Source organism: Melozone crissalis, unplaced genomic scaffold, assembly GCF_028551555.1.
Source record: "Melozone crissalis strain CALT ecotype California unplaced genomic scaffold, PUWL_Pcris_2 ptg000005l_1, whole genome shotgun sequence".
Taxonomy (NCBI): Eukaryota; Metazoa; Chordata; class Aves; order Passeriformes; family Passerellidae; genus Melozone; species Melozone crissalis.
In genome coordinates this window covers 56,881,008-56,898,994 of record NW_026535783.1, presented here as the reverse complement: position 1 = coordinate 56,898,994, position 17,987 = coordinate 56,881,008, and the positions used below count along the sequence as shown (strand labels likewise).

General features: G+C 39.0%; 1 protein-coding gene across 2 annotated transcripts in view; it reads right to left on the bottom strand.

The window, feature by feature from the left end:
• PDE4D (phosphodiesterase 4D) overlaps positions 1–17,987 on the bottom strand; it is a 348,424-nt gene that overhangs the window by 27,088 nt on the left and 303,349 nt on the right. For both annotated transcript variants that reach the window (XM_054286110.1, XM_054286118.1), the window contains exon 6: positions 16,149–16,261. In XM_054286110.1, coding sequence (XP_054142085.1) covers positions 16,149–16,261 — 113 coding nt within the window. The remainder of the gene's footprint in view (positions 1–16,148; positions 16,262–17,987) is intronic.

Below are 17,987 nucleotides of genomic sequence, written 5' to 3'. Positions count from 1 at the left end.
TTGCTCTGACGGAATATTGGCAACTGACATATCAATTACCCTAAAAATGCAGAATTGTATGAAAACCTTACTTCTATTTTTTTTATGTAGATGCACCCTGCAAATAAATAAGCACCCTGTAAGTATTTACCATAGCATAGCCATGAAAGAAGTTTATACCCACATTACGCATTTTTGCAGATAGCTATATGTAGGAAAAGTGCAGAGAGGTGTAATACTTAATTCAGAAGGCTGCAATGACACGCTTATCCTAAGATTGATACAGCTATACCAGCACAAACTAAGCTTTACAGGGATTCCTATTTCATACAGAAAACTAGTTTGCTATATAAGAACAAACCTAAGTTTTTTACAGGTATTGCAGGATTAATCTTACATCTCCTGTAACATGGCATTCTTATTTTAATGATGCGTTTCTGCTGCAGACCTTGCCAAAGTCAAGCTTTAACAGTTCATCAGAAATACTGTTGAATGGTTGTAATTTCATGCAAAAAGAAATGAGTTTTTCATCCATCTTTGTACAGCTGTGAAAGAAGAAAAAAAAAAAAGATTCCACAGACAAAACCAGAGACTTGTGGAATATGAAGTAATTACTAACACTGCAACAAGCTCAATACAGCTCTGATAAACATGCCTTAGCAAATGCCTGCAAATCATAGACTGTAGATACCAACATTTTGAAAGCAAACTGCAAGTTGTTTCATGCAATTTTGTTGGTTCACACTCCAGTTTTATTAAACCATGGCTGTTGTATTTCTTATTAAGGTGCCTGTGACAGCATCATTGTTCTTTCAAGGAAGAAGTGGTAATAATAATTTCAATGTGTCCTTCATACCTTTCATTTTATTACTTATTTAGATGTTAGAAATGTGCTCCACATCTACAGAGCTTCACAAAATAATGAACATCTATTCATCTGGAACAAGAGAAACAACTAGTCTCATCCATTACACCCTTGTCTCATGCATATAGGGAAACAAAAAAAAAAATCATGCTTATTTTTCTGTGTAAGAGAGCATTTCACCTGAATGCCTCTAGGTCAAATTAAGCAAGCAATCACAAAACCCAAGTGGTTTCCAGTCCCACATTCAGGCATACTGTGAGGCTGGGTTTATGGCTCCACATGAGGGAGATGGAGACATGATAACATAACCAGGCCAAAGGCAGCTCTATAGTTTCCTGAACAGCATGCTTATTACCTCTGTGATTTAAATCCCTCTTACAAGAAGACTTAGTATTTGCATGAGGCAGCTTGTAGTATGTTTCCTTACTCCTTGCCTATAGATACCATGATTTGCCCCTCATGCTGTGCACAGAAACCAAGTGCCTTTAGGGTCCCTGCCTCTCGTGTGGTGCTGACAGTACACGCTGGGTGCTGCTACATTCCCGTCATGTGGACCAGCTCTGCCCCATGGCCAGGTGCTCAGCTCATCAGCCACAGACGAGCTCACACACAGCCAGGGCTCAGCAGGTTCAGGCCAGGCCATGCTGGGAGATGTTGGCCAAGTGCTGATAAGAGCAGGCGACACGCCCACGCCTGGCAGTGAGCATTCCTCACTGTCCCACGTCACCATGTCCCCTTTTGAGGGTCTCCCACGAATGCAGACCTGCATCACTCCATCCCAACAGTGTTTTGCTCCTTCCTACTCCACAGCGTAGGTTGTTGTGAGACAGAGGTATTAACCCAGAACCATTCCTGTGCTACAAGTCTCAAGCCTCGCCAAGCTCAGAGTCCACAGGCTACAGCCAGAAGCCCTTCCAAATACTGCCATTTTTGCACCAGGTTTTAGCTAAGAGAGCTACAACTCACACAACCCCTACTATTAGTCTCCAACACAGTTATCACAACAGTAGAAATTTTGTAGGAGTCCTCTTACCTGCATGAATTTCTCCTCTTTTTGTGAAACTAATCTAACACCAAAGCAAGCACCATGACTATCTCAAGTCACACATTTGAGTATAAATATATGCATTTCTCATTAACATTGTAGAAATGGATTTTAGGTGAGAGGCAAACATTTAGTCATCCTCCAGGAGTTGTTTTTCAATATTTTAATATTATTCACGACTGACTGTTCAAATGTAGAAAATGGTTTTATGCTAATTTTTCTACAAGAATTAGTGCTGCTCCTGAGAAACCTCAGTTTGACAATAAATCCATATTTCCAAGTAAACAGTTTGAGAGTTAAGTCAATATTTTCTTTTAAAATACTCCAATGTGGCTTGTATTTAGCAGTTTCCACTACGTACTGTAACACCATACAGTAATAATCTCCTTTTGCTAACACTGCCTTTATGCATGGTTTATAATCAGTTAATATTTTGTACTTAACAATCATTAAAAGTACATTCATAACAAATTAATATACTTTAGTTTTGATAATACAGTTCACTTATGAACTCACATAGCACAGAAAACCCTTAAAGAAAACCTAATTTAAAATTGGACCTCTGTTTAACCAATGATAACCCATAAATTATCTTTTCTGAACACTAAACTAATGAATCTCATCATTCATACAGAATTTGAAGTGAAAAGTAGGTTAAAAAACATGAAAGTAATGTCACATACTGAAAAGTGATTAGGCTCCACTAAGTGAAATGCAACATTAGATTGAGCTATATTCTCTGATGGACTTGCAATATGGATACAAAATGCACAGAAATTATTCAAGTAAAAGATTTTCTATTAATCTTTCATTATTATTAGGTATTTTAACAGGAAACAATGCATTTTTCATATTTCAGTCCTCTTAGATATATACTCTTATGTCTCTATAAAAATCATCCCTAATTTGAAAAACATCTTAAAATCACACAAAGCCAATAAGGGCTAAATAGGTATGGCATCATCATCTTTGGCTCACATTTTCATTTGTTTAAAAAAAAAAAAAAAAAACACCAAAAAAAAAAACCAACCTGGGAAACTTTGTCTGCTTTTTTGCCCATTTACATACAATATTTGGAGCAACTCAAAAAGCTCTGAGCAGCACATGAAATACTGGAAGGACCTTGGCAGATGCAGAAAGACATCAGCCTATCCAATCACATGGGCATACATACAGAAGCCCAGCTTTGCCCCGACAAGGATGGAAACATTAAAAATGTTCACAGTCTGTGTCTAAATAAGCTTTCCCCAGTTTTCCAAAGAAGCTCCTGTGTAACAGCTGATTCTATCAGCTCTCTATCAAACTGACAACAATGACAAATAAAACCAGCTTTGGGCTCCATTCCCAGTCTGATGAAATAAATGTAAAGACTCCCACTAGCTCCAGCTAGTTGAATTCACACAAAGTGTTCAAACATTTCAGACAACAGGAGTGATGTCCTGATACATCAGTCCTGCCCATTCCTGTTCAATCCCATCTTATGTTCAATCTCCAAACCAGAGAAAACAACCTGAAACCATGTAATAAATGCAGTTCATCCGTGCAGGACTGTAAATTTACCCAGGAGCTTATGTCTCATCTAAGGCAAATTCCATTCAAAATGAGATGCAATATTTGATAACTTCAGTGAATATTTAAGTCAATTTTCATACTCACTTCACAAGATATGCCTATATTGTTAATTACTTCTTAATCTACTGCTACACATGTAAAAATCATAATCCTTGCTTTTAAAAACAAAATGTTTCTCATTTTTAGACTGTTTTCTCTGAGCATTAGGTGGTGAGAATTCCCGGTATTACCCAATCCAGTGTAAGCACAACGCATACTTTTCCTGCCAAAAATGAGGATTTGCCTTGGCTAGTGTCTAGTGCACTACTCTATTAGTCACCTCATATTAAAATATAAGTTCCTAATACCAGTTAAAGTCCCAGGTCTTGATTAGAAAATTTTATAAGAGAAAAAGGACCATTATGAAGCAAAGCAGTACGATTTGTCCAAGTCTGAAAACAGACTTCTCAAAGACCCCTGATAGTCTGGTAGAAGAAGTACAAGTCGAAATGGATCTTATCCCTTCCAGTGCTGGTACCTATGAGTCCATCAGCAACAATCAGCAGACACAGTACAGGTCAGTGTGACTCTACCATTCAACATAATTATGTGTAACACCCAAAGATGAGACATCACTGCTGGGCAGGATGTGGGGGTGAAGAGAATCTGGAGAACACAAAGGTTTGTGTACAGCATGCTATTTCAAAATAGCCAAGACACAGTAGAAGGAAACAAAGAAAGTAAACAAAAAAAACTGATATAACTCTTCCCTCAAGAGTAATTAAGGCAGGGTTTTCTACTCAGCCACACTTGAAATGACAGGTTGCAATAAGATTTAAAACTCAACATCTGTCCTCTCATTCTGCCTCTAAACAGTAAGGCAGCTTTAGTTTTCTACAACGGGGACATTTTTCAAGCTCTGATAACAATTTCAAGAACAAACCAAAACTGCCTATGTACATCAGCATGCTTTTATTTACACCACATCTATACAATCTAAAAGACACATGAGCACAGGAATAGTATCTAGCTGAAAAGACAAAACACCACAACATAGTTATCAAACTATTTTTCTTCCTGCAGATTTATTTTATCCCAACAGCACAATTTTATTATTTTATTTTGTATTATTATTTTATTTTGTATTATCATTCCTATAACCTATCTATCTTTCACAGGCCTGGGAAAAAAGATCAAATTACAGATGTATATTCCTAACCACAAAAAAAAATTTGTTTTAGCTTCCAAATGGCAATATTTGTTTTTGCACAAATTTTTAGAGCACTTTATCATCTTGTATTTAAAATTTATCTGCTGCATTTTTAAAATAAATGTATGTACAGAAAGCTGTGCTAGAAAGGCCAAGCTCTGACTACCAAAAGTATCAAAAACTTCTTCATCCTGAAACCTTTTCAGGAACAATCAAAAAGAGATGCAGAAAATCCATCCCAGCTAGAAGACGCACACCAGTTTTTACTGATGAGATGAACGGGGGGGAGGGGGGAACTACCAAATTTCAAAATGTAATCTTACCTGGGTCCAATATTCAGGCACACAAAACTCTGCCCATGCTTAGAGTACAGGAAAATACAGTCATTTTACTGAGAAATCTGGGCGTTGGGCTTTAAAGTTTATGTAGCCAAACAAGATATTCAGTGATTTGTCAGAAAATTCACCACATTAACACCTCTGGGACTAAACATGCTTATAAGTTCTCTACCTGAAAGTTCTCTTCCACTGCAAGCAAAAACAATAAGTAATTTAAAGGCATTCTTACAGATTTAATTTCTTTTTTTGTTTTGTTTTGTTTTTTAAAGCTGTTTTCCCGCAAGCAGCATATAACCGAAAGACTCTGAGACATACACACAGAATAGTTTTGCAAAGGCATCAAGGACACTTTCTGGCTTCTTGCTGAGGCACCACACCTACATTTACTACAAAATGACACCCTCATCTCTCCTTGTTGCTTTGGCCACGGCATAGGTCAGGCTTGCACTTTTTCCCCCGGACCTGTTTGCTTAGGACAGGCCCAGGCGGTTCCTATCCTTGTGCCTGGATCAGCAGGGCGAGCATTCACAGCAGCAGCAGCAGCAGCAGCAGGAGCAGGAGCCGGCACCCTCTGCCCAGGAGATCAGCAAGCAGCAGAGGGCAGAAATGCAGAGCAATCGGAGCACTCTCCCTGCAACACCAAACACAAGGTCTGCTTCGACACGCGTTACATCTCAGGCAAAAATGCATCTGGATCAGGCTGCTGAAGTACTTTTAGGCTCCAGTTCTCTGTGGCAGCGGAAGCTGAACAGGGGCTAAGGCTAAGAGGGAAGTATTCCTGATAACTACAGGTTTAGAAAGTAAAATAAACACTTCATTTTGCAAGGTCTCAAGTATCTGTTGGTCCCCCTGGTTCTGAGACGCTGCTATTGAACCTCAAAGAAGTGAGCAGTTTAATTCAAATAACAAGAGTTCAGTAAAGAAACATCCTTACAAACATGTTCATGATTAACCTTCAAATATAATTATTTCATTCATTCATTTCAGCTACCAAACTGAAAACATTGTTTCATGTGTAGTTGTAGAGAAAGTCCCTTTGTGCATGGAGAAAACACAGCCAAAACTAAACTGTTGGAGACTGTCATACTACCCACTCATCATTTTTAAGGTATCAGGGTGTCCTCGCTGTACAGGAGGTAAAAAATTCTCCAATGCCACTATTGTGGCCACAAAGCTTACCAACACTATTGCTGACATACTTAACAACATCAACCACATGTAAAGCCAGCAGCAGCACACCTACATAATCATGTGCAGAAGCAAAGAGCAAATTTATTTATTTATTTTTTAAAGTTCTAAAATCATTAAAATGATTTTAAAAAATAAAAATTCAAATGTTCCTTATATTTGTTATTACTTAACACGGTGCCAATAAAATTTAGCAAACACACTAACTACTCAAAACATTATTACATATGTAAAAAAGTCTGTTTTCTAGTCTGTCTTGGCAATTTTTCATTAAAACATACTTGAAGATGCTCAGGTCCACACTGTCAATCCAGCAGCCTGCTTTTTATTTGTTTCTGTTAAATAGACTGTGTTATACTCTATAGGTGAAAGAGTACTATCCTGCTATTTCTTTTTTTCTTATTCTAAGCTCTACTGCGCCTTCTACTCATTACAGTTGAACTACTTTTTCCATGTACCAGGGATGAATTTTGTAGAAATACTGCTGAAGAGCAAAAACTAAAGGAAACCTAGAATGTTTATCCTTCCTTTGTTCTAATCAGCTCTGAAAACAATCAACTGCTTCCTTGTGTCAGCAAGTACACATTAATCACATTTTCACTTATTAAAAATTGCTCTTCATTTCGATGACCCTTTGAAGCACCAAAGTGGGATACAATATATTATGAAAAGTCACTGTTTGTACATAAAATAATCCTTCCATTTATATTTTACAATGTTCAGTATAAACCACTACACTGGAAGAGAGTAGGAAAATATATCTTCATATCTAGTCCCTGCAACTGAAACAATTTTTAAACACCAACCTGTGCAGGGGTTCTGAATCTATTGACAGATATCGGTATAAAACAAGAGAACCGTATTTTATTACAAAATTCTACCTCCTCAGTTTGTAGTCCTCTTCTTAGAATTTGATTTAACAGTAACTAAAGCATCTTTATTGCTATTTATTTTACTCTTGGTCATTAGAAAAAAACTTCTCTGTTATAACAGTTGATTCTGGATCACAAAAATCATGTTTATGAAAATATTAACATCTCAGCTGGCACTGTTAGGTTGTCTGTAACACTGGATAAAACTACTGCATTAAGGCTGTACACTCAGCCTTGAACACAAATCAGATAGCCTGGTTTAAATATATTAATGCCTGCTTTTACAGGTCCTCTAAATCATGTAAACAAATTCAATTAACAACCGCACATCTTTACATGCATCAAAAAATACTCCTGGACTTACACATCTGGGTAATATGACTGACATAGTGGAATGGTTAGGAGGTTGAAGTTAACCATATGTATTTCCTGTAAGGCTTGGCTGTTTATTCCAGAATAAAATTAACACTGACTTCATTTTGCATAAACCAGCAGCAATTCTGAGTGGAAGGTTTAGTTGATGTAATTGTCTTGCTGTAGGATCTTATACAAGTATTCAACCAGCTCATTTTCATCAGCAATATATTAGTGGGCTACAATTTAATAAAAGCAGCAAGCTGTTTAAATTTTGTTTCTAGAGAATCTTGTAATCAGGCCTGACACATTAGCTTGATTCAGTGCTGCTCCACTGCTGGAGACGAGATGGTGCTGCTGTCTGTGCAGCTTCTTTTCAACACCTGGGGCAGGCAAACAGAGAGAACAACAGGCAGAACTTGAACTTGCCCTAGCACAGCAGTGTGCCCCTCGGCTGTTGACCCAGATGAAGCAGCAGCCCCCCAAGGCAGCACATTGTGCCCACCAGGCTCATAACAGGGCAGTCACAGAGCAGGTTCACCTCTGACCGGCTCAGAGGTGAACAAGCTCAAGAGGCAGGCGCTAGCCACTGCCCTGCTCACATGGTTTCAAGGCAGGATGAGTAGCATCACTTTCTATCATGCCTTAGCTTGCCTAGATTCAGTTTTGCACCTCACATGGGGACTGGTTGTGAGTTAACTGGGATCAATTTCTACTGAAATAAACTTTATTAAAAACCAACAAACAAACAATCACAGACGGGGGAAATATCGATCTACAATATACTTAATCCTGTGGTGAGTCTCCTAAACATGTAAAGTTGTAGCAGATGATACCAAAACCCCTACAAATATAACTGAAACAGGAGAACAATTTCTTAGTAGAGTGTCTTTATGAGACAAAGTCTGAAGTGACATTTCAGCAAATACCACATTTGTTGTCCCAAAACTTCATATAATAGTAGAAGCTGCCTCTTATTAGAAACACAAAATTGATTTAGGAAAAAAATAAAGGATGGTCACTACTTTCCTAAAATTTTCATATGTTACAGTCTAACCCTGACTAAAGCAGCACCCTACCAGGAATACAGGGACAGCATTCTTGGCTCTAAATACTGTCATAAGGAGCCACAAGTATTTAGATATTTCTTATACCTTTCAGTTGTCATGAATACCACCTTATTACTAAAAAGGAAGTTATTAGATATGCATACCCATGAAAAACCTTTACAAATAAGAGATTTTGAGAAAAAAATTTTTTTGTAAATACCGAAAAAAAAAAAAAAAGCCACAGTGATGTCTGCATCTTAACTAAATAATTCAATTCCTGGAAAAAATTCATAATTTTAAAATCAGTTATTATAGTGGTTGAAAATAATGTAGTTTTCCCATATTACACCTCAGTTATTTACTCTGTAACATTTTGTCTGCTTTTCTGTCCCATTATGCTAAAGGAAAGAATCTTTCATATTGTGGTATTTCCTATAATTAAAGAGGCTACAGAAAAAGGTCTGTTTGTATGTTGGCATGGACCATTTGTTTATATTTATGGAAAAAATTATCAAGTTATTAGGGACCAAGAAGCTCTGCAATCTTAGAAGCAGCTAAAAAGCTGCAAAGTGTTAAATAATAGCAACCCTCTGAAAGGCATACTGTCTCTTTTACACATCTCTTACACCCAGGACCTTTCAAAAAGCAGTTATGTCTATGTCTGTGAACTCCAGGATCCTTTCCACTGGTGCAGAACTGGATAGCTGGTGCTGGATAATTTTTTGGGGAAGAGTCCCAAAAAGTGTGGAAGAGGCTGACCCTAGCACAGATTTAAGATGTTTTGAAATCACAACTGCCCGCTTGTCATGGCCCAAGGAGGCCAGAGATTGCCATTATGTACCCGCACAATGAGTAAGGGCTGCTTACAGCTCAGTCGCCTTGAGCCTCACTCACCACATTTACTTCACTATCCTAGCAAAAAACTATGTTTCATGATTTTTCTCATTTGTCAGCAACCCCACAACCCCTATGGAAGTAGCAGGATTTGTAAAGGAGAGATTCAGCCACAGCTGAAGTGGTACCACTACTCCATCCACTTGTTTCTGAGAAGATGGAAGTGTCCATAAATGATAAACAGTGGTTGGTGCAAAGCATCTGCAGGAAGGCAAGTTTCACCCTTTATCTTGCTGCAGCACATCCCTGTACAGTACAGCAGGGAATGTGCTTCTCCTTTTATTTTTTTATGTATACATATATGTACACCTCACTCATCACTGCAGTTATCCCAGAGCAAGCCTGCTGCTCTCCAGAAGCATGAGAAGTCTTGCATGAGAGCAGGTGAAGTTGTGTACAGGGAACTGCACTCAAGCCCAGAGGTCTTAAAATTCTTTCAGTTTGGTTTCAGTGAATGGACAGCAAGCAGTTTTCCTAGAAAACTAGTCCTTTTTTACCTCCACAATACTCTTGCCCTTTTCTTTTGCTATAAAGTACAACAAAATTGGGGAAGCCACACAAGTGTGCATTAACTAAAATTGAGGCTTGCCACTTATCAGTATACCTTTACTTTGTCACTGTACAAACTGAAATCTTTAATGAATAAAAAACTTTCCTGACACAGCATTGAACAAGCAGTTTCTTGCTAACAGCTGCCCTTTAATCACAATCTTAATCACAAGCAGCATTCTAAAGAGCTAATCAAATTCTCAGATTTTCTTAGAGAGATCTGAAAATTTAAGACCCAATTAAACCATAATGTCAGCCAGCCAAATGCAATGGCATTGCCAGACATTATATAAGAGGACTGCCACATAAGAAACCCTATATTCACTCATGAAAACAACAAATTTGTTTTCTAGTGCTATGTTTCCAGCACCTATTTTTTATGTGCAGTAGCTAACCCAAGTGAATGACCAATGTTTAAATCCTCTTAAGTGGATATGACATATTATCTTGTCCCATAAATGGAAACAGGTCAATTTAACCAGTGGCTATGACAGAGGAGATAATTTTACTCCAGCTGAGCTTCCACATTTGGAAAATCCATTACAAAAAAAATATGCTTTTACATACAAAAGGTAATTTTTGAAGACAAGCTCCTCACTGTGCCATGAACCTAACCCCAAAGCTGGAAGCAAGAACAGAAAAAAGACAACGGTAAAATCTAGCCTGTTAACAAAAGACTCAGTCACGTTGATTAGTTCTAGACACAGTCTATCTAGGACCATACAAAAGTACTGGCCACCACAGCACTTAAGCTTTTTCACAGAACAAGACCATGATAAAACAGATGGATGGACTAAACCAGAAGTCAGTCTGTCATCAGCTCCGTTTATTCTGAGCCTGGGTAAACTCAGAGAGCTACTGTCAGCCTGGGGTTACACAATAATGCTTCTCCATTCAGTGGGGGCTTTTGTGTAAGAGCTGCCAAGGGGCTCTGGCCCTGCTTTTTTCACCCCAGCAAGGGTCATGCTGGAATGCTGGCAGCAGGGCTTTCCTGGGAAAACACTGGGAAAACACAGTGACGGTCACACAGCACCTCTGTCTGAAGCATTTTAGGGTTTATACGTGGTGTATTATTTGACCTAAGTAATAAACTTAGCCTCACTCTTTCCCCAGATATTATGTTAGTCAGCCACCCGTTACCCGTTACCGTGTGAGCTTTTTAGTGCTGAAAAGATGAAAGGAGAAATACTTTTTAGCACTAAGAAAATGTGATTACAAAACTGCTCAAAGTAGCAGAGGAGGAAATGTTAAAAAAAAAAAAGAAAAAAGTAACTGAACAGATTTCAAGTTGCCTTCAAGTATCATTTTGGTTTACATTAAATATTTAAAGGTAAGTATTTTTTTTAAAAATAGAGTACCATTAAGATTATTGTTTCAATGCACATAGAAGGTGATAAGTTCAGGACTTTTAATATAAGTCCTGTGTTACATTAGGGTAGGCTTTGGACATTAGCTGGTTGATAAAATTGGTACTTTGGGTATTTTCAAATCACCAAAAGAAATCTCAATTTTTTTTAAAAAAAGTGAATAGCACTAGTAACTGTCTGTAAATAACTTCTACTCTAATCTGTAAGCATTTGCACATACTGGTATACAACCCGGACAATTATAAGAAAGTCTATACTCTAAAAGTAGATTTGTAGTTAACAGGGTCCGACTAAATGAAATCAAAATTTTCTCAGCTCTAATACCTAAAAGAGATTCCTGGACAAGGAATTCATTTGCACTTGTAGTGGGAAAGAAGTGCCCTATGACTGACATCACCTAAACTCTTGCTGTTTACCAGTTATTAGCAAATCCTGCAAAAAACATCATCTGCAGGAGAGCTAAAGCTGAAACAAAAACGACTCAGTTTGAAACTTTTCCCATGTCTAAGTTCAGATACTTAGGCACATAAAGCACCCAACAAGAGATGCTTGCAAAATTGTGATTACAGAAGTGAAAACACACTTTTGCAAACAAGTTTCATTATACATACTCCTCCATGTTTGACTAATCTACAAATAGTCAGTCTAACAAAGAGGAATTGCTTCACCTTTATCACTGGAATTTTTAATTTGTGTATTGTCTATAACAGAATAACTCAGATACATAAACTAGGTAGTGGTAAACTACATACTGGAAGAAGACAGTTCTTCTCTCAGAAAATTTAAATTCTATTAAATATTGCTTTAATATTATTTAGCAGGAAAAAAAACCCCAGGATGCTACTCGTTAAAAAAAAAGAAAGAAAATATTAAAAAGAAAAAAATCAAAAAATCATCACTCTGCAACTTGGAAATTTTAAAATATCATTTGCTTTTATATGTGCATCAAAGTGCAGCTGTATCTAAAGTTAGAAATCACAATCAACAAGTTAGTAGCCTCCTAAACCCCATAGTTTTCAGGAGATATTACTCACAATTCAGTTTAACAAAAAGCGATATGGGTTGGGATATGTGGAAATCTGAACAGTTAAATAATGACATCTAATTATGCCTTGGGATCCTATCTCTAATGACCCAGCTTTGCAAACTATTTCCTAAAATTATATTTTATTGGTTCAAGAAAGCATTATTCAGAAAAACACAACAATACTACAGTCCACTAACATCAGGCAATATTAAGATTACATAATAAAGAAAACCAGACAGTTCTCCAAAAATGAAAGACATTTTAGTCAATTTTCTGAATTTAAGGTGCTTCTTATATGTTTGCTTTGGAGCCTTTTAAAATTTTAAAGGGTTTCTAGGGGAGAACAAAGATGACAAACTTCCTGCACTTTTAAAAAGCTGGTTTTCTCCTGCTAGTACCCCATTTCTGAAGCTAGCAATGTAAGTAAACACCACTGTTTACTTATGTAAGATTCATAACACACTACTGTTTACTTATGTAAGATTCATAACACAACAAGTGACCATACAAATACATACTATGTCCTTTCAAAACGACACTGATTTACAAACTATGCCTATGGGTGCACCAGCTACTTCACAGGCAATGGCTGAAAGATGTGGAAATCTTTGTATCATGGAGATGGCTGGAAAATGGGAAATCATCCGGATATTTCAGTCATACTGATGTAATGTAGGCAGCCAAGCATCACAGCAGGCTTCCTACAGAACAGATCTACAGCCTGCTTTCAAGGTTTTTGGGTAACACTTAGTCCCACAACATACCAGGGCACATCCAGAGGTTGCAGATAGCATCCTGTCACTACTGCTTTAATCAATTTTAAGTAGGGAGAAGAAGGATCTTCTTATGTATCTGCGTCACTCCACTTTCCGTCATCCAAAGCCATGAGCCGGCACGTCATAGACTACTGCTAATTGAGCTTGAGGGGCATGTAAACAAAATAAATATCCCTGGATTGGGATATGCTAATGCTAGTCCCACGCAAGCATTACAGCAGTAAAGGGATTCCAAACAGATGAAGCCAACAGTTCAAACTGTCAACTCACTGCATGGAAGGCGACTGGAGTTAAGACTCACTCCCTGGATTACTCCAAGCATCCACATGAAATACTGCTCCCATCCTGGTTTTTTTTCCCCTCCACTATGGCAGTCTTTCCACAATGGGCAGAAGTTCTTACCTAGTGCAGAGTTCAATTCTTATGCCGCCCCTTATGTCTTGCATTTGTTCACACAAATAAAGAAAACTAATACTGATGTGAATGCTGTTGCATACAAAATAAAAGGGAGAGAAATAAGTAAGGGAAGTAGTTGAAAGACCAGGGGGAAAAATCACCCCATCACCAATCAGTCAGTCTTGTGAGTTAGTTCTTTGAGAGAGCCAGACAAAAGGAAAGAGAGAAACGCTGTGAGAAACTATGTCCGTCTGTACCACCAACATTCCTTTTCCTGACTTTCCCATCTGATTTTACAGGACCTACTCTTCAGATAGAGAACAAAGTACTTTTGCATGTTCACGTCTGTACTGAAGTCTGTGTTCTCAGCCTTGAGCAAAGCTTTTCTTCTTCAGTTTCTCACTAAGGTAAAGTAGTATAATTTATCTATATGCCTCACTGAGAGTGTTGAAGTTTGCAGTTATATTACAACAGGAGGTATTGTATAAATGCTGGGTATGCTTCAGCAAGAAGAACTGAAATTATTCTTCAGAATAAACTGCTGTACCCCAAAATGAAAACCCTCCTACATTAATTATTCTCACACTATGGTACGGGCTTGCTGGTTTATATTCAACATTGTTCACATGCTTGTTAGTGGCACAGATTTACACTTTGTTGTTGCTTTAGGTATGGATTTTTTTGGTGTTTTTGTCTGTTCTTTGGGTTTTTTTAAAATTATTTTACCAACCAAAACAAAAACCTCCCAAATGAACACTGAAAGATGAAACAAATTTGTATACAAGAAGTTAGATTTCCAAAAAGACAGTGAAAATACTTATTCAAACAAGTACAAACAAAACATAGTATCAAACTCAGCAGCACCTCTAAGTCTACCTATAAATGCAAATCAGTTGTCAAGTTTTATTTTTAAAATGTCCTCTTTTTGTAAAAATCTGAATATACCTGGCAGAATATACCTAAAAACATTGATTTGCAATTACTTTTACCTCATTCTAGAAACAGCTTACCCTCACTGTTAATCAAAGACACTGCATATCTTATCTATTATAGGGAGTTAAGAAATAAATACTTGAAGAAAATGCAGCATTTTGTGAAAGAATGGTTATACAAACATCACAAGCCAGGAAATTGACAGGTGTTCAAAGTTGTTAGCAAGAAAAGACCAGGTTGCCTGTGTCAGTCTGATCTCACTCCCTGTGAAAACAAAGTCTCAGGGTTAAACAGTGCTGAAAAAACCTTGGAAACCCTTGACTTTGTAGCTTACAGATGCATACACAATAGGTACTGAGTAATAAGATCTTTCAGCTGCAATAAAAACAGAAAACGCAGTTCTGAGAATAGCGAAATGCTAGGCAGGAAACTCTTAAAACAGAGATCAAATTGGTGCTAAGCGTCTGTAAAGCCAAGAAAAGCACAGGGAATATTACATTGTGGGATTAAACTGCACAAGTGTACAGACACTTCATATCTGACATGCAGGCACACTTCAACAGGAACTTAAAAACAGTCAATAACAAACAGCAGATACTTGGTAAGAGCAGTCAAAGCAAGACAGTAGAGTACTAAGAAAGCAGAATCTGAGTCAAAACTATCTTCCAACCTAAAATAATAACTACAACTGAAAAGGTTAAAAGATACTAAAATAAGAGCAGTCAAAGCAAGACAGTAGAGTATTAAGAAAGCACAATCTGAGTCAAAACTGTCTTCCAACTTAGAATATTAACTACAATTGAAATGGTTAAAAGATGCTAAAATGTCATCAGCTGCCTTTGCAGACATAACAGTAGCAAAACTATCCTGTGTAATTAAAGATTTCTTATCATTTCTAATTGTATATGTTGTTCAAGTACTCAGTTGATCAAAAATATAAAAATAAATTTTGAAGTAATACAGCACTTTTATTAATTCACCTTTAAAAAAACTAACTCCAGAAATGTACCTGCATATTTCTTAAAAATCAAAATCAGGAAAGAAATTTTACTTATGGATGAAAGATATGGAAACTCAATTTCAAAATGCAAAGCTGAAGCTATACAGACCATAGCAGATCCCATCACAGAGTTCCCAGCTAATGCAAATCCTCAGCTTCCAGGATGTGAAGGAAGTGCGCACTCTGTGGCAGAAGCACACCTCTGGATGTAGGTGCCTATTGTGATGGCACTTTGGTTAAGAGCATGTTCTTTCATAACAAATAGCGTTATGAGAGGTGTCATCATCATTGTTTACAAGTAGAATCCACCATACAGATCCTCTGGGCTCAGGAACTATCTTTATCACCTTTCATGCTACTTTCTACACAGTTTCTAGGAAAGATCCCTAATTCTTTATGGGGTTCTGTGAAAAGAAGGAGCAACTGAGGAGATAATTGCCAGCAGCCCTGAACAATCTCTTTTTGTTTTTAAACTGACGCACACAAGAAAACAGTTTAGCTTTACAAGACCTGCATCACTTTTACAACTTGCACTGAAATTTAAAAGAATTGGTGCATAAAACCACAACAGAACCCGTTCCCTCTCCCAAACCTACGTTTGGACACTGCTTTCCTGGTCAAGTCTCTCCGCCCGGAGCCGCTCCAGCGCCCGGACCCCTCCGGCCGCCCCTGACCCAGCGCAGCCGCGGCTGCCGCGACCCCGGCCCGCGCTCCGGGTGGAGCGGGGCGGCGGGGCCGAGCCCGCGGGCTCCTACCTTGTTTGAGGCCATTTCGCTGACGGAGTGCCTGGTCTGCAGGGTCTCAAGCTGGTCCAGGCACCAGTCCAGCTCCTCCATGGTCTCGCTAGCCAGTTTTTGGTAGGCCTCCTCTGCGAAAAGACAGAGAAAGGCGCGCTCAGCTCGCAAGCGTCTCACAGGGCTCACGGGGAGCGCCAGCGCGCCCATCCTGCGCTGCCCGGAGCCCGGACACGGGCGCTGCTCCCTCATGCTGCGGGCAGCTGCCCCTCCGCTGGGCCGCGCCCTGAGGAGACACCGGGGCGGCGCGGACAAGTAACTTTGGTGCTGCGGGGTTCGCCCCTGGCCTCGGCTCGCCGCCGCCCGGGGCCGCTGCCGCCCGCAGCGCCGCCCCCTGAGGGAGGCTCCGGCTCCGCTCCGCGCCCCGGCCCCGCGGCCGGGCAGGGATGGCGCGCAGAGCGCGGGGCTCGGCTGGCCAGGCACCCACAGCCTCCCACAGCCACCCAGCCCCCGCCGGCTGGAGCGCTGAGCCGTCCTCCCCGCCCTTCTCTTACCTACCGACCGCGGCACCATCAGAAAGCAGCCGGGCAACCTTTATAGAAGCGTGAGGGAAGGTGTAAGAGCACATGTGAGTGCCCCGAACCACGCCGGCCCACCGAAGCGCCAGCTGTCAAAGGAGTGCTCAAATAACTGCAGTCGTATTTGTTCTAACCCAGAGTCTCTCTGTGTGTGTGAGTGTGTGTGTGTGTGTGTGTGTGCGCGCTAGAGCAGGCACAAAGTATTGCCTGTTGTCTATAAGCACAAAAGAACCGATGAAAAGGCTTTAGAACTGGACATAGAACACAATATGGGAAATGACCATGATTTTACCAAAATTGCTAAATATTCAATTGGAACTAACTGTCTTGCAGAAGTTTCAGTTACAGACAGGAAGACGTACCCTTCTTCAATAACTCCCCAACAACAGGAAATCTGTCAGTATGCAAATGATTTTAGAAAAATAATCCTATATAAAGAGTGCAAGCCTCACTGAAGCCTGGCTATTTTTTATTTTAATGTAGATCTGAAGGCAAGAATGCTTCTCCACATTGAACTCAGAGCTGAGTGAGTTCTAGCCCAGGTATCTCATCCTGCAAGCCGTGTATCTGAAACATCAAGTTTTGAAATGGCTGGCATGGACACATCTAGATCAGCTACATGCAAACATTCCTCCAAGGGAGAGAAATGTTTCTTCGATGGGCTGGTTATGGACATCTATAACATCTCCCTTGACTTGTTTCACATCCATAACATCTCTCTTAACTTGTTTCACATCAAATTATCCTATTTTCAAAATGTCAGACAAGCAAAAATCAGAAAAAGAAATTAACTAAAACTCCTTTTCAAATAAAGCATCCCAGCGTGGACTACTGCCAAATAGCTCAGTGCATTACTTTACAACATCCTGGATGCTACACCTGTATCTTTTTATGTTTCTGAGCACATGTTCAGAAACTTCAAGTTCCCTCACAACTTTTAAACTTCACATACTTGTGGCTATTGCAAAAACACCCTACAATTTTGAATAAAGTTCACTATCATCTGAAAAACAGTAACACAGGAAGAAGTTTGAATTGAAATTAATTGGCAGAACCATTTAATGAAAATTTTGCAGTGTTTTCCACTTCAGTAAACACATTAAACAACACTCAACAAAAACCCTTCCCATTAAATTGTAAACTCTGTCATTCAGATGCATACTTACTACAAATGCTGTCTCATCCAAAGGAATTTCCTGGCCAATAAAGTCAGGATTTCCAGCCTGTTTATCTATTGAAAGGGAATCCATAATGGTCTATGATACAACACACATCACAGATC